At 40.5% G+C, this 16,791-nt stretch overlaps 1 protein-coding gene across 16 annotated transcripts in view; it reads right to left on the reverse strand.

Annotated features, from left to right (window-relative positions):
* Nucleotides 1–16,791, reverse strand: part of PTPDC1 (protein tyrosine phosphatase domain containing 1) — a 101,447-nt gene that overhangs the window by 14,250 nt on the left and 70,406 nt on the right. For 10 of the 16 annotated variants that reach the window (XM_021927732.2, XM_021927727.2, XM_021927728.2 and 7 more), the window contains 3 exons: nucleotides 14,384–15,642; nucleotides 11,215–11,400; nucleotides 8,614–8,724 (listed from right to left, as the gene is read on the reverse strand). In XM_021927732.2, the coding sequence (XP_021783424.1) occupies nucleotides 8,614–8,724; nucleotides 11,215–11,400; nucleotides 14,384–15,642 (1,556 nt within the window). Of the gene's footprint in view, nucleotides 1–3,461; nucleotides 5,508–8,613; nucleotides 8,725–11,214; nucleotides 11,401–14,383; nucleotides 15,643–16,791 lie in introns of those variants that run through there. The other 6 variants (XM_021927725.2, XM_021927721.2, XM_021927722.2 and 3 more) reach the window with 6 other exon arrangements.

The raw sequence follows: 16,791 nt of genomic DNA on the forward strand, positions 1-16,791 counted from the left end.
GGACATAATTCAGCCATATTCTTTGCCACTTTGTAACAAGTTTCCTTTTCCCCAGTTTCCAGTGATATTCTTCATTTCTGTCTATGACCTAATCAGAATGGTCTTTACAGTCCATATTTTTATCAGCATTTGGTTCAAAACCACTTACGCAGTTTCTCAGAAGAATGAGTGAGAATTTCCCCACAGCTCTCCTCTTCTTCTGAGCCCTCACCAGAATCACCCTTAATGCTCCACTCGTGGCAATACAAGCTTTTTCCTGCTTTCATTTCACAACTCTTCTAGCCTCAACCCATTACCCAGTTCCAAAGCCGCTTCCACATTTTTAGGTATTTGTTTTAGCAACACCCTACTCCCCTGGTACCAATCGTGGTCTTAGTCCACAGGCTGGGCAACTTAAACAGACATTTATTCTCACAGTTCTGGAGGCTGGATAGGCCAAGATCAAGGCACTGTCATCTGGTGAGGGCTACTCTCTGCTTCCAAGATGGTGCCTTACATGCTGCGCCATCTGAAGGGGAGCATGCTGTGTCCTCACATGATAAAGTGGAAGAGCAAAAAAAGAATTCCCTCCATCAGGTCTTTTACTAATAATATTAGTTCATTCATGAGGGTAGAGCGCTTATGACCTACACACCTCCTAAAAGGCTGCACCTTCCTACTCTGTTGCATTGGGAATTAAGTTTCCAACACATGAATTTTGAGGGATAGGCAACATGACTCCTAGAGGGTTGAATGACTGAATACATAATTCCTGTGTGTCCCCAGAATTAGCAGAGGGCCAAGCAGAATAGGCACAGACATGTTGCTGAAAGAATATGTTTCATATTTGTTGCTTACAGTTGTACTGGAACTCTACTGTGAGCACACAGGAGAGTCTTAGAAATTGATCACCTAATCTAAACCTACCAAAATTAATTCAGGAAATGTCACCTATTAGTCCTGGAAATACTGAGTTTGATATTAGGTTGAACCACATGAAATGGCCAGTACTTGATCATTTTTTACCAAAAATTGGCCACTCCCTATGGTTCAGCCTAAATCAAAAGTCTCAGTAGTTTGTTTTCTTTTCTTTTTTTTTTTTGGAGATGGAGTCTCGCTTTGTTGCCCAGGCTGGAGTGCAATGGCGTGATCTCGGCTCACTGCAACCTCCGCCTCCCAGGTTCAAGCGATTCTCCTGCCTCAGCCTCCCAAGTAGCTGGGACTACAGGTGTCCACCACCACGCCTGGCTAAATTTGTATTTTTAGTACAGACAGGGTTTCACCCTATTGGCCAGGCTGGTCTCAAACTCCTGACCTTGTGATCTGCCTGGCTCAGCTCCCAAAGTGCTAAGATTATAGCCACCATGCCTGGTCTGTTTTAATTTTTAAGAGGAGAAAAAAAAAATGATAAAGCAACTCATTAAATCAAAACCAGAGGCTACTGTCAGACTGCTTTCTAAAGATCAGCTAAGTAGGAACCCATCTTCAAAATGTAATTTTTCTCTAAAATAGGCAATCTCAAGAGTAAAATATCTTTTCATTTTAATGAAGAAAGCCGAGTGGCAAGGGCTTAGCAGGCTTCTCTTACTGTATAAGTTTCAGTGGATGTATGAAACTTTTATTTTCATTGCAAAAGGTTTTATGACATTTAAGTCTTATTGGGACATTATTTTTAGTGACAAGCTTTGAACAAAGGCTTGTCAAGCTCCAACACTGAATGGTTCCATTGTGATTACTTATAAATCAGTTTTATTGTCAGTGTTGAGGTAATCAGAGATTAGCTCATGCCTAAAAGCATAACTAAAAAAATAATGCATCACTGAGAAACAAGATTTTGTTGAATTTTTCTCCTGCTACTTTATCTATAAACAATTTGCAGCCATCTAGCATTGAGAAAAGCTCTCTTAGGTAACATGCTAATCTTGTGCCATTCATAAAAAGCATCAAAGAGAATGTTGTTCTTGATTTACCTGCACTGAAAATATACTAATGCTTGTTAATTTGGAACAATAATAAAGATCCTATGAGTAAGCTGTCATTTTTAAATGGACCCCCCAATTACATGGGAGCTGTTAGATGTCATGAACTTGTGGCTTGCACTCAATCTACATTATATTGTCCCTGGATATTTTTTCAGACATCTGGAGACTGGCCTGAAATAGCACCCAATCATATCAGCAAGCATTCTCCATTTAAGAGAAAATAGAGAAACTTTATCTCTATTGAATTATGATATATGGTGGTTTTCATGGAATCCAGAGTGATGAAGCTGGGAAGCTGGTTGAAGATATGACTAAGTAACTCAGCACAGATATTCTGAGTTACATAAATAAATGAAGCGAGCTCTACCACCAGCAGCAATTTGTCTCAAAGGGCATTATTAAGCTCTCTGAAGTAAGAAAAGGCAATAGTGGCAAGAAATCATGTACTTCCTCTAAGTGTGATATACTAGAGAGCATCGTATGATAGTAATAGAGCTGGTTCAGCCTTTTCCAGAGGACAGATGTGTAATATTTTTACTAAGTTATGGACAGCACAGTGCTCTTTTAATGCCATCATAACATTTAGTGCTAAAGGGACCTCAAGGTCCCTGAGAAGGCACTTTGACTGGGCGGCTTTGCCAGGTTAAGAGTCCCATAGGCAGTTAACATGAGCAGAGAGGAGGGCACAGCATGGGGTCCATCAGACTCCACATCTCACGTCATACAGTTATGATTAAGACTTCTCAGGCCAGGTGCGGTGGCTCACACCTGTAATCCCAGGACTCTGGGAGGCCAAGCTGGGAGGATCACTTGAGCTCAGGAGTTCAAGACAAGCCTGGGTAACATGGCAAAACCCTATCTCTACAAAAAAAAAAAAAAAAAAAAAAAAAAAAAAATTAGCCGGATGTGATGGCGTGTGCCTGTAGTCCCAGCTACTCAGGAAGCTGAGGTGGGAGGATGGCTTGAGGCTGGGAGCGGAGGTTGCAGTGAGCTAAGATCATGCCACTGCATTCCAGCTTGGGCTACAGAGTAAGACCCCCATCTCAAAAAAATAAATAAATATAAATAAATGAAATAAAAAAGACTTCTCTCTGTTAATTCAGCGAGGTAACGGATACGGCTGGCCCAAGGTAAGTTCTTAACATGTGTGTGCCCTTAACCTTCCTATTTCTGTTGAACTGAATTTTTCAACCTTATCATTTCTCCCAATAGGTGAGATTTCTGTCCTCTGGGCTACAAAGAACTCCTCATCCAAATATGGGAAAGTAGGAATCTTGTCAGCTTGGAGATTTTCCTCAGCTATTCCTCTTAGAACTCACCTATCCCAACCCCCCAATGTTTGGTCATGCTGAACTGACGGAAGGAGTCTGCACTAACTAGAGCTTGGCTCAGTGACTCAGCCGACAACTCAATCTGCCTGTCAGGAAAATCTAAGAGCAAAACCTTGTCTTTATCATCAGATGTCCTAGAGCATCAAGGTAAAGAAGTACAAGACTAGGATTATGGGTTGTTCTTTTTGCTTTTATTCAAATAAATACAATACTTATATATAGCCTGATTAATTTCCCTTGTCATATCTCTTTTTTCAGGTTTCAGGCTTAGAATTTTAGTCGTGCAATGCTAAGGTCACATCATAACTGTTCTCTAAGTTGAAACAAGTATTTCAACAGGCAAATAGCGAACTCGCCAAAAGACCTGTGGGTCACTTGCCCAAATGAGGCCAACTGAGATGAGAACAAACATCTTTTTTTTTTTTTTGGAAAAACTGTATTTTTATAGTGTACCTTTGGATAAAATGCATTGTTTCTTCCCCTTCTTTCCCAGGCCAGGCACTTGACAGCACAGTGCTCTCCTAATGCCGTCATAAAGAGGATGGGCAACCCACTTAATTAACATCCATTGGACTTGATTTCCCAAGAAAATTAAAACAGTGTGAAAGAACACTGCATTTAGCATTTGGCATTAGAGTTAGTGAGACTGATAATGACTGAAATATTTTTGATGTGCTAGAGGTTAATTCAGAAATGTAGGACTGGAGAAATTTCATTTGTTCTAAATGAGTCTTGCTTCCCCTGAATTCTGTCTTTAGGTAGTAACTTCTTTAGTTTGAAATTAGTCTGATTAATATCACCTTTACTGGGAAAAACTATTATCCTCTCTGTGGCTTGGCCTCTGGTATCTCCACATATTAACTTAAATAAAAGTATGGCTTCAATTGCTAATTGATGGTTCAGCTTACAAGGAACTAGTCTAGGCAGCCACCCTTCTTACATGAAGCCAGTTAGGGCTAATGCAACCTGTATGGTCAACTTCAGTTTAAAAATCTTAATTCTCATTGTAAGAAAGCAGCCAAGTATTGAACCTTGAGGCAAGTGGGTTTATGGAGTGGCAGATTTGGGAGTGTGGGGCCAGGGCCACACTGCTCATGCTAATACACCATCAGCACAAACAGTGGCCCAGTCTTGACTTCCTCCAGCTCCAAGAGTCACCTCTGCAGAGTGGCTGTGGCACCTCACGGAGTAGGGCTGGCACAGAGCCCCTGCCCTGCACGAATGTCCCTGTGGAGTCCCTGGGAGGACAGAGGCAAGCCCTGCTTCTTAGCAACTTCCCACACTTCCTGCCTCTGATCCCACTTCCTCTCTCTAAAGATGCTATTTGGCTTAGCAGCAACCCAAGGGAGTGGGAATAAGGCTTGGTGTGTTGAGAACTGCTCCTGCCTCCTTTTGACAGCCAAGGCTGGCAAGGTTGTTTGGAAATCTGACAAAGAGCAAGTCTACTTTCTACAAGTAAAAAATCCCAACCACTTCACGGTCACTCCATTAAAGTAAAACTAAATCTCTCTGAAAAATAATATGCTTTGAAACCCTCTGTTACATTTATAAAAAGAAAAGGAAAAACAAAAAATTTCAAAGTTAAAAAAGACCCTTTAAAAATATTATAGCAATAGCCTTCTTCGTAACAAATATAAAACAGCTTAAGACACTTGGTGACTTTCTTAGTTCATTTGTGGGGGAATGGACACACAATGAGGTTTTACTACTGAAGTTAGCTATTTGGTAAAAACTCTAGGAAGAGTTCCATCAAGAAAATGGTTATTTTGGAAAGACAAGTTATGATTATTTCCAAAACGTCAAAAGGAATAAGAATGTAAACACTATATACTTAAAATGTTAATGCAATAATATTAACTCAGTCAAATAAAGAAAGTGGCACCAAATTTATGGCAATTTTTCAAAACAAAAATGTAGCTCAAGGATATTTAAAAATAAATAATTGGTTCAAATAGGGACGACCATTCTCAGCACAAATCAACAACATTCAAAATAAAGTGCTATGAGAAAAAGTAGCCCCACAAACTTCGACTTATTCACATATGAACAGAGATACTATCTGGATCTTTAGGTCTGAAATATTCACCACGAGGGAAAGCTAGAGGCCAGGCTTAGGGCCATCTTTTGTCATTTTTCTTTTTTCTTCCAGCGTGTGCTTAAATATTTTCTTCAGGGTGTTGTAAACTATTGGTCCATTTTCAGAATCAAAATTAACCTGGTGATAAAGAAATTTATATTCAGGACACTGTAACAAGAATTTTAACTAGTTCCTATTTTGAGAGAAGGAGGTGGTGGAGAAAAAAACAGACTTACGAACAAAACTCTATATAAAATACACATAATAAATTTCACACATTTTAGTTGAAAGACTATATTAGAACTGCCAACCATGTCAATACCAAACTTATGAATGAAAACCCCAAAATTAAATCTAGTGCCTGGATATTTAGTCTAATTATACACACCCAGACATGAAGCAAGTCAACAGTGGGTGTGAAGTGAATTTTTTGAGACTATTATTGATGGTATAAGGGAAAAGTTTCCTGTATTAAAACAGCACATCAGCTGTATACGTCCTGCTGAGAGGCCCTGTGGCCACTCTGGACAGAATCAGAGTGACGTGAATAGAAGCCCAGCTCCCCACCTGCTAGCTATGTGCCCTCATCTCATACCCAACCTCTCTGGACCTCGATCTCCTCCTTTGTAAAACAGAGATAATAATACCCACCTTCATAGGATAGCGTATCTGTGAGTCTAACATATGTTTGGTACATATGTACAAACCTCAACTGGTCAGGCGTGGTGGCTCACGCCTGTAATCCCAGCACTTTGGGAGGCGGAGGTGGGAGGGTCGCTTGAGCCCAGGAGTTCGAGACCAGCCTGGGCAATAGAGCAAAACCTCATCTCTACAAAAAATTAAAAAAAATTAGCCAGGCATGGTGGCACGTGCCTGTTGTCCCAGCTACTTGGGAGGCTGAGGTGGGAGAAATGCGTGAGCCCAGGAGGCAGAGGATGCAGTGAGCTGAGATTGTGCCATTGCACTCCAGACTGGGCGACAGAGTGAGACCCTGTCTCAAAAAACAAACAAACAAACAAACCCTACCTTGATAAAGGTAAATTTCCTTTCCCCTTGATGGGAGAGCACTATTTACACATATTTGCATTTTTTTCACCCAAGTTTACCATACTCTGGGTTAGGAGTGATGGCAGAACTGAGAACCAGAGCAAGTACCCACCCTCAGCCCCCTTCCCAGAATAGTGTGTGACTCCCTGGGAAAGAATCAGGGTCACACAATCACTGCTTCTCTCCTTCTGGAATTTCTCCTCTGATAAATTTTGAAAATGGAAGGTTGTTCCCTCTGTCAACAACTGTAAAGGATCTGACTTTGACCTGTTAGCTTGCCAGTGTTACGGACACTGGTAGAAGATACGAGATTTCTGGGTCAGAGACAGACAACTTTTATTTCTCACAGCTGCACGTGCTTCATGTTCACACGGGTTCTCTTTGTCTCCCAAGTCTCATGGGGGCAATGCAGAGGGGCCTAGGTGGAGGCTGCACAAGCACGGGGTTTGCCTCATAGCTGAGGAGCCCCAAGCTTAGGAAACTCCAATGTTTCACAAGCGGGCTGCAAAAAATTCTGCCAACCTTTGCCCTGAAGCGAAACATTTTTATTATCCGGGAAGTCAGAACGTGTGCCTTCTGTTCTCCAGGCAGAGCTCTCCAGACACTAGTGAAGAGTTGATCCCCAAAGAGAGTGGTCAGGGCATCTGCTCATCAGACTATGAAGAGACCTGAGAGACCCAAGGAAAACTGTCTCCTAACATTTTCTATAGATGGATTTTGAACAATTGCTATCTCTAACTTTTCCTTCATATCCCCTTAAAAGGCCAACAGAAGTTGTAAAGAATTCCTACTGCTTTCAGAGAGACCAATCTTAAGATGTTTTTTCAGTCAAGCTCAGAATTTAATTTTATCTATAACTACCCTGTATATCCTATTTGCAAAAAAACTCCTTATTAGTATTAACAATGGTCTGAATTGTTTACCTTTTTCTTTTTTGAGATGGAGTCTCACTCTGTTGCCAGGCTGGAGTGCAGTGGCGTGATTTTGGCTCACTGCAACCCCCGCCTCTCGGGTTCAAGCCATTCTTGAACATTCTACAGGCGCCCACCACCACGCCCAGCTAAATTGTTGTATTTTAGTAGAGATGGGGTTTCACCATGTTGGCCAGGATGGTCTCGATCTCCTGATCTCATAATCTGCTCACCTCAGTCTCCCAAAGTGCTGGGATTACAGGCATGAGCCACCACTCCCGGCTCTGTTTACTTTCTTAAACACCAAACTACAACCTTCTTCACATGGTGGGTAGCCTTTCAGTCTATGAAAATGTAAATACAGATGTAAAGGACCACATGGTTTGGATTTGAGACTACTGACTCAGGAAACAGTTGAGAACAGATTGAAAAGATGTCAGTGGTTAGTGCCATAGAATCCAGATGAGGAACAAGGAAGGCCTGAAGTAAGAACATCACTCTGGAAAGAGTGGAGGGGAAGCAGACTGGACAAATATTAAAAAGGAAGAATCTTCACAACTTGTGAATGAGTATAAATAATAACTTATTAATGTTACCACGGATGTTGTCATTCAAAAGCTGGGTTCTTTAACGACACTTTCATATCAATGAGACGTAACAAACAAATTATAGATACTTTCATATCAATGAGAAGTAATAAACAAATTATAGTTGATGGGGTAAGGGGAAACTTTTCTCTCGGTAAGAACCTGGCTGCTGCTTCTTTCTTCAGCCAGGAAAAATTGCTGCATCCAAAAGGATGGGCTTTTAGAAATAAAACCTGTTTTTTTTTTTTTTTTTTAACTCTTTCCTTAGGATTTGCCAACCAGGACTCAGTACTGAATCAGCAATGTGGGATGTTTACTTTTCAATAAATGTTTCTTACTTAAACCCAAGGTAGAACTGGCTCGACAAGCAAAGATTCTCTGACTCTGATTAGGCACATGATCTAAAAATATGTATTCAATACTCAGTTGTTTCTCTCTTTCTTTTATATAAAAGCTCTTTGTTCCAACATTCTCCTTCAAAAAACCCACAGTTCAGTTTTTCCTAAGATCATTGTTTGGAAACTTTTTTTTTGGTTAAAACTCTGCAACTACTTAGAAGAAATGTCAAACAGATTTCCATGAAGGGAAAACGTACACATACATGTTTTATTTTAGAGGAGGATGGTGACCTCTGGATTCTGATTTACAAAGATGATGCTGATCTGTGGTTCAGAGAGGGGAAAGAAGAGTGTGACCCACCTTAGTGAACGCCTTAATGGCATGGGCAAGGAAAGCTTCCTCCACATCCACGGGAATTGTCTGCAGGTTCACTATGCAGTGCAACACGCAGAGAATAGTCTGGTGCTGTCCCTGTTTTTGTAGAAATCAAAATTTTAAAAATGTGTTCAAAAAATGCCTCAATAAATCGATTCAAAACTATCTTAGAGTCAAGAATTGGTTTGTGACCAAGTACTCGTAATGTCAAATGCCAAAATATCTAACAAAATATCTAAACATCAGCAAATGTTTATTGTTATGTGTTAATATAATTTGAAAAGTTTTCAAGAGATAATATCAAAGCTGGCTAGCTATTGCACAAAGTAAAACTAAATTTGAAGATCAGTGCAATTTTAAACCAAGTGTTTCTCTTGCCGTGAATTGAATAGATTTTCCCATTCTTGTTGTTTCTGGATATAATCATGTCAGTTGTCTAGTAGATGGCGACATGTCATAGAGATACATGGACTAACTAACTGGGCACTGAGTGGTCAGGATCTGGGTACCCAGCCACTGCAGATGATATGGAGGGAGGCGGGTAGACAAAGAAAAGGACAAGGGCAACCCCAGTCCCCCAGGAGCAATGCAGTGCTTAAGTGCTTAGCCTCCAACCTAAGGGGGTAAGATACTTAAAAATGTGCCCACTGACTTCACTCCTGGGGGCTGTTCACCTTAGCAAAGGAGAAATTCCATCACCTTCAGCAATACATATCCAAGATGTAATATACAGATACCCACTAATTTCAATTCTGAAAACCTACAAAAGCATAATCTATAATAAAGAAACACCTGCAAGCACAAATTATCATTACAATGATGCCTATGAAAGTAAAAAACGTGAAGCAATATAAATGCCCTATACATGGAGTGAGGGTGAAATAGGATAAAACAGGCAGCCTTATGTGATAGAAAGCACACGGGCTTTGTGCCAGAGTGGTCTGAGCTTGAATTCTGCTCTGACATGTGGTGCCAACCTTGGGCATGCAACCTCAGCTTTGTCTGTGAAACGGGCCTCTACCTCTAAGGGGTATTGAGATAAACAGAAGAGAAAATGCAAATTATGTCCTGAAGGGCTTGGCCCAGTCACCTACCAAACATTAATCTCCCTTCTCATCATCTCCTGTTTTATGTTTGTGATTTAATTGCTGAGAAAATATCCTAAGAAAAGGACTTCAGATACAGGAAAAATTATTTCTTAAAAGATGTGTATTGGGTAACTGTGGTGTGTGAGTGTGTGTGTGTGCAGGCACACACATGTCTGTGTACTGTGTATTGTGTCTGTGTACATGTGTGTGAGTGCATGTATCTGTATGTCTGTGTGTGCGTCCATTCATATGTGTCCGTGTGTGTGTGTGTCTGCGTAGTAGCAGCAGCAGATTTTTAGTGAAATTTAGAAACTGAGGAGATGTTTACAGGCAGCATAGTAGGTAACTCAAGGTTGGTTATTCGATAACATTGTTTCTTAAAACAAAAACAGGCCTGGTACGGTGGCTCACGCCTGGAATCTCAGCACTTTGGGAGGCCGAGGTGGGCGGATCACATGAGGTCGGGAGTTTGAGACCAGTCTGACCAACATGGAGAAATCCTGTCTACTAAAATTACAAAATTAGCCGGGCATGGTGGCGCATGCCTGTAATCCCAGCTACTCAGGAGGCTAGGCGGGAGAATCGCTTGAACCGAGGGGGCAGAGGTTGCGGTGAGCTGAGATCGTGCCATTGCACTCCAGCCTGGGCAACAAGAGCGAAACTGTCTCAAAAAAAACCAAACCAAAACAAAAACAAAGCCTATTTTAAACTGAAAATTTAGTATCACTGTATGAATAAAAATGATAAATTGTATAAAAGGATTCATACAATTTCTCCTGTTTCCTAGATCCATTGTCTTCTAATATCTTTTCCTAAAGGTAATCACTATTACCAGTTTCTTATTTCTCCTTCTATATTTTATACATATATACATATTTTCTCCATTTTAAACATATATCTTTTATACATAAAATATAGAAAACATCTATATTTTACACATACAAATTACATATACATGTATGTGTGACACCTATCCTTTTTTAAAAATACGAATGAATGCATATCCCAACCTACTTCATAATTTTTCTCATATGCATGCTCACAGCAAATAAGTAGAAACAAACACCCAACAATGAAAAAGTGGTTAATTATGGCACAGTCTCGTGTTACAGCATCATATCTGTGACAGTCAATATTTATGAAAAGCTTGTGTTATTTGCGGGAAAACAGCTATAACTTTAAGCAAAAATGAAACAAACTTACATGTTAAAATGATTTTTAACAAGTTAATACACATATTGATAAGTTGAAAAGATTTGAAAATGTTTGCAGTGCCTCTCCCAGGACTATGGATAGTTCCCCTTTTTATTTTTTATTTTTGTATTTTCTAAGCGTTTACACTGGGTATCAGTTTCTTCTCTTCTCTTAGAAAAACTATTAAATTAGACTTAGATTTGGGGTTCTGTATGAATTCCCTTTTTTATAATGGATTTTTTTTTCTGCGTGAAAAACTAAGGGCCTCAGTTACAGTCATTAACTGGTCCTACAGCCACTTTACCTTCTCTAATAAAAACAGTGCTTCTGCGGCATCTGCTCGCCTGTCAACCAACATGTCCACATCCTCTTTGGTGATTACAGGCTCCTTCAGTTGCTCCACCCAAGACCACATCAAGCTGCATAGGATGAAAGGGTCCCTCTCGCCACATATTCTTTCCCAAGCTCCATCTCGGGAATTAAGCTCTTTCTAAAAAGGAAGAGAAAGAGACAGACAAACAGAGACAGAGACAGGGAGAGGAGAGAGAGGTGCACCAGTTGACACTGCATGATTCTCGCACTGCCCACGAGAGTGAAAGACTCAGGCTCTAGGGTGCAGAACTGGGACCCCTCCCAGCCTCTCTACTTCCAGGCTGGACACTAGACTAAGACATTGAATTCTGTGAGCCTCAGTTTCTCTCTATGAAACTCATCCCTTGCCTCACAAGTTGTTGGGCTGACTGACTGAGATAAGGTCGGTTAAAGCTTATAGCACAGAGAAAGGGCTTAGTTAATCCAAGTTCTCTACTTTATTCAGAAACCACAGAAACAGTTCAGAAGAGCCTTCCTTTTCAGGCTTCTGGTGAACAAAACAGAACTATTTTTTGCAATAAAGTAGATGGTAGACAAAAAAGTAGAAATAAGGGAACATTTATACATTAACCTGGGGTCTAAGGAAAGGCTTTGACTGAGCTTCGAAGTCTGCAAAAATAAAATGAAGGTGCTTGAAAGTTGGTAAATGGGGCATATGTACTTCTTTGAAATATCTTTTTAGAATCCTATGTAGGATTTAACAATAAGCCTGAAATCTGACATAGGGAAAATAACTGGAAAGTTTTTCTGATACTCCAATTGCTTAGAGAAAATTTAAGCATGAGATTTTAAAACTTTACCTCACAGAGAGCAAAGGAAAAGTGAGATAAGGATTTTAATGAATTTCTGATAGGGTTCAGATTTATGTTTCAGTGAGTCAAATACATTTTTACAATAGAAGTAAGTGTAATAATTGTTACCATTCACTCATTCATTCACCTATCCAATATTTACTACATGTACACAGTGGGACTGAAACTGTAATGCATGTCTTATCTCTAACTCTCAAATGGCACCCAGCAGGGAGCTTCCTCACCGGTAAATGCATTGGGGCTCAAGAAAGATGAAATAACTCACCTACGAGCCAAAAGCTAGAAAATGGCAAAGGGGGTGTTCATACCCAGTTCTGTCTTACTCCAGAGTCTGTGCTGTTTCTGTTACACCACAAGGGCCCTCTGGTACTGGGTTTATTTTTATTATCTTATGAATACGCCAATACATTGTTATTCACAATCCTTCCTATCCCATAGATCATGTATAAAACAAAGTAGCTCTTGATTCAATCTTATGAAGCAGACAAGCTGGGCAGAACTGACATTACTCAAAAACCCTTAGTATAATGACTATCTTATCATGATGTTTCCTGAGGCTTTCCAGTGAGGTTAGCCAAGAATCCTGGGATAATGGAAAGTATTAAACACATGAGCTGTACCCTGACTCTGCCACATGCATGCCATGTGACCCTGAGCAAGTCACTTACCCTCTAACCTTCGTGACCTTTATCATCCTCATCTGTGACACTGAATTGATAAGATTAACAAAGACTGTAGAAATAGTATCATCTGCCTCACAGATATGTTCTATGATAACTGTGAAAAATCACATGAAATAATATATGTGAAATGGTCTAGTACAGGCATGGGTGGCATTATACTATTCAAATAATGTTCATTTTATTCTTTTCCAGAATTCAGCTGATTTTTTGATGACTAAAAGTTCTAAAATAAAATCTAGAAAGGAAAAAAACACAAAACTATCCTGATTAAAGGTCTGTGTTCACCTCCAGAAAATGCTTTCATATACTCTACATACAGTCTGGCCCAAACCAAGTCCTGAACACTTCATCTCCACAGGCAGAGCTCGCACAGCCACTGGGGCTGACCCAGGAGTGAGGGTGCGAGATTTTCATCTAAAATAGAAGACTCTCTTGCTTGCTAACTCTTAACACAGAGTAATGCCCAGGAAACATTTGCTGACTGAATGAAAGACTTTTTCAGTTTGGAGCAGAAAATAAAGAAAACAAGTCATTTTGGAAGAAAGTAATACATTTAACTATTGGATAGGCAAAACACAATTCTGAAGAATAAAATTTTTACCAAAAGTTCTCTCCTCCCATTATATAGTTGTAAGTTAGTGTGAAGCTCCAAACTTAATTTTCATGCCTCTGCACCTGAAGAGATACTGGCACTCAGAAATTGTATATGCCTTGTTTAATCAATGGCAGACTATGAAAGCAAGCTACTAAAATAATTCACAGTAGGTTATGGTCTCAAAAGTCAAGATTTTGGTGATTCACGACAGTCTAAGTCAGCCTCCTTTTGGGGTAGTTTAGCTGTTTCTGATAGCTAGGTTTATAAGGCCTATCTTTTCTCGAGAACAGGTGCTCGCTCATTCAGGGCAAAGAAAGTATGGCTGACTTATGACTGTATCCTAGTAAAAGCACAACACAAAAAAAGGGTTAAAAATTTACATTCTAATTGAAGTAAAAGCTAAGAAATGGACCCCAAAGACCTCATCTCAGCCAAAGTGAATGGCACGTAGGAATCTGTGGTTCCACCCACTTGCTCTCCTGATTTCCCATAGTTGCCCTATTAGAGCAGGATTGGCAAGTCTGAAGGAGGGGATGCCAAGGAGACAGCCTCACTTTTCTGACCTTGCTCAGCACTAGTGTTGATGAGCTTTGGAAAATAACCATTTTATTTATGTCTGTAGGTCAGTGGTTCTCAAAGTATGGTTCCCTCTGCCAGATCTCAGGTTAAAGATGCTTCAAGTCAGTTTCGAATGCTGTCTGCTGTGGGCCAGTTGCCCCCATAGACCCAGGAAGAAAGAAAGAAGTTACTAGTATCAATGCCTTGTGTGGGTCAAGCATCATACCAAGTGCTTTCTTGCATATGCAGATTTAAATGAAACCACACAAACACCCTGTGTTTTTTCTAAAACATCAGGTTTGCATCAGAGATGAGAAACCTGAAGTTTGAAAGTTAAGTATTATGCAAACGTATCTTCACATTTCTATAATAAATAAGTTTGGGAAAATGTATTACACTTTTGCCCTGACATATTTCCAACATATCTATAATTAAATAAAGTACTAATAATACCTGCCACATTTCTACCTTCCTTTTTAGTTCCTCCTTTTCTACAGATTCATTTAAATTTGCTAGAGCTTTGGCCGCCAGTATTCTTCTTGCCTCAGCACTCAATTCAGACTGTAATGCAGAGTGTGAAGCTGCTTCAGCCAGATCTTTACTGTCCTGGGTTTCATGTTCAACCAAGAACTGTGCTTTCAGACTGCAGCCACAGTCCAGAGGTCTTTGGGGTGTCCTGCTGTTCTGCCTGACAGACCCAGGGCTCCCAACACCATGAGTTTTACACTGACAGTGAGACACTTGCTGGTGAGTAGGGTTTGGATCCTTACGGACATTTGCAAAGTTGGGTGAAACTGGTTCCCCAGGGCTGTGTGGGCCTGAAACATCTGCAGAGAAAGCTCTACTCTGCTGTGCTTCCTTTGGAATGATCCGTCCATGGAAAATTGGTGACCCATTATCTTTGAGCCCTTCCAGCCCTCCAAACTTAGACTGACTCCAGAAAGAAAGTGTGCTGCGAACCAAGGCTTCCTTATGTAAGTCTGGTTCTGGAGACTGTGGGATGTAACAATGGCTTATGCGCTTCTGCTGCCTGGGGTTGTGGCCAACCAAGACCTGGACAGGCACTGTCTGTGGAGGCTCCCCTTCCTCCAGGAGGTTCTCGGCCCTCTTTAAATCTGAGTCACTGTAGCTGAGCCGCCTTTTCAGATGAGAAAGGGGTTGAAGGCACTCAACATTCCGCCTTTTCCAAAGAGGGTCAAACTCTTGCTCATTGGAGAAAATCATGCCTCGATTGTCAAAATCTGCTGCCACTGCAGTGGGGTTAGGTGGGTTGGACACATCACTGTCATTCCTCAGTAACTCTTTATCCAGCTGCATGGTGACCATCTCAGACATGGTCTTTTCTATTTCAGCAGAGAGACCAGGTCCTTCGGACTCGTCCTTCATCATCACTGGCCTGTTTTCCGCTAAGTCCAGAAGCAATTTGCAAACTAGGTGGATAATTTTTGGCACATGTTTCAGAAGTCGTGCCTCATAACCATGAAGCAGATGACGCTGGCGAATTAGATATTGAGCTAAGGTGACAGCATGTGCTTTGGGATCACAGCAAGAGAATATATTGCGGAGAGGAGTTAGAAACTGAGTAAATTCCCTTACACAGAGGAGCTGTCCTCTGGTTTGTATGGAATTGGGTCGCTTTGCCCGCACAAATATAATTGCTTGGTCAGCAGTCATTCTTGTTGCAAAAACTAAGTAACAGGCTATTAAGACACCTAAACAGTGAAGAAGAGAAGACTGATATGAGAAAAGTTTACATTTTTATTTTATTTATCACTCTTTGATTATTTACAATTTGAATATGTATTAAGAAATCAAATACATAGAGACACATTTTAAGGACAATTATGATGATAACTTTGTGACTTTTTGTAGAGGTGTTATTATTGCATGTTCCTTACTGCGCAGAACTTTATTAAATGTCTATGTGGCACCCCCTCCCCATGACTGAGTCATCTCAGTAGCCCAGAGCTGTGCCAGCACAAGCACAATGCAGGTGAGTAAGTGTGCAGGAGGGAAGGGAAACTGATCATCTGGCCCATCTATCCTCCTTGTTCTACTCAACTCCAACAGAAGAAAGCAAATCCTGTTTCTATTTTCCACTCTGAACAGTTCTTGAGACTTTCCATCCAGTCAATCCATACACTTTGTGCTTGGAACCTCCCACCCTGCCATCTTTGCCATCAACTGCTGGCACATCCCAGCTTGGCACTCTCCCTACCATGGCAGTTTCTTCTTTGGGGATTATTCATATTCACAGCCTACTTTTCCTCCTGGGAATTCTTTTTCCAGATTTGTGCCTATATTAATATGTGTTTTTCTTCAGACCATGATATAAGTCTATTTTTCCATAAGCAATTATGGAAAATTAAGCAATCTTAAGGAAGCCAGCCTTAATGGTATAAACATTATGTACTCTCATTAACATCTAATTAAAAGGAATAACTAGTAAGATTATTACTAGTTAAAAGGTAATAATTACTAGTGAAAAGGTAATAATAAATTAATTCAAATGTAACAGTCAATATTAAAGTAAAAGGCAAATCAAATACACCTGTGTGATCCCCAAGTTTGTGAACATCTTGTTACATATGAAAATCAGAACCTCTGAAAACTGCATGCTCTCCAGTTCACAGTCGGGAATAACATATCTTTCTCACTAGGACACAGAAGATCTTAGTATAAATGTAAAATGTCTGCAGAGCTATCATGTCAATGTCTACAAACAGTGCGATTTTGGCTTGATCCTAAGAGCTACCAATCTCAAGCAGAGCTGAGTCTCCTCCCCTGAGCACGCTTCCAGGTATGCGGCAGACCCCTGGCAGGAGCACAGGTACACTGTGGACAGAGTTGAGCTACATGTG

Source organism: Papio anubis, chromosome 13 (assembly GCF_008728515.1).
Source record: "Papio anubis isolate 15944 chromosome 13, Panubis1.0, whole genome shotgun sequence".
Classification (NCBI taxonomy): Eukaryota; Metazoa; Chordata; class Mammalia; order Primates; family Cercopithecidae; genus Papio; species Papio anubis.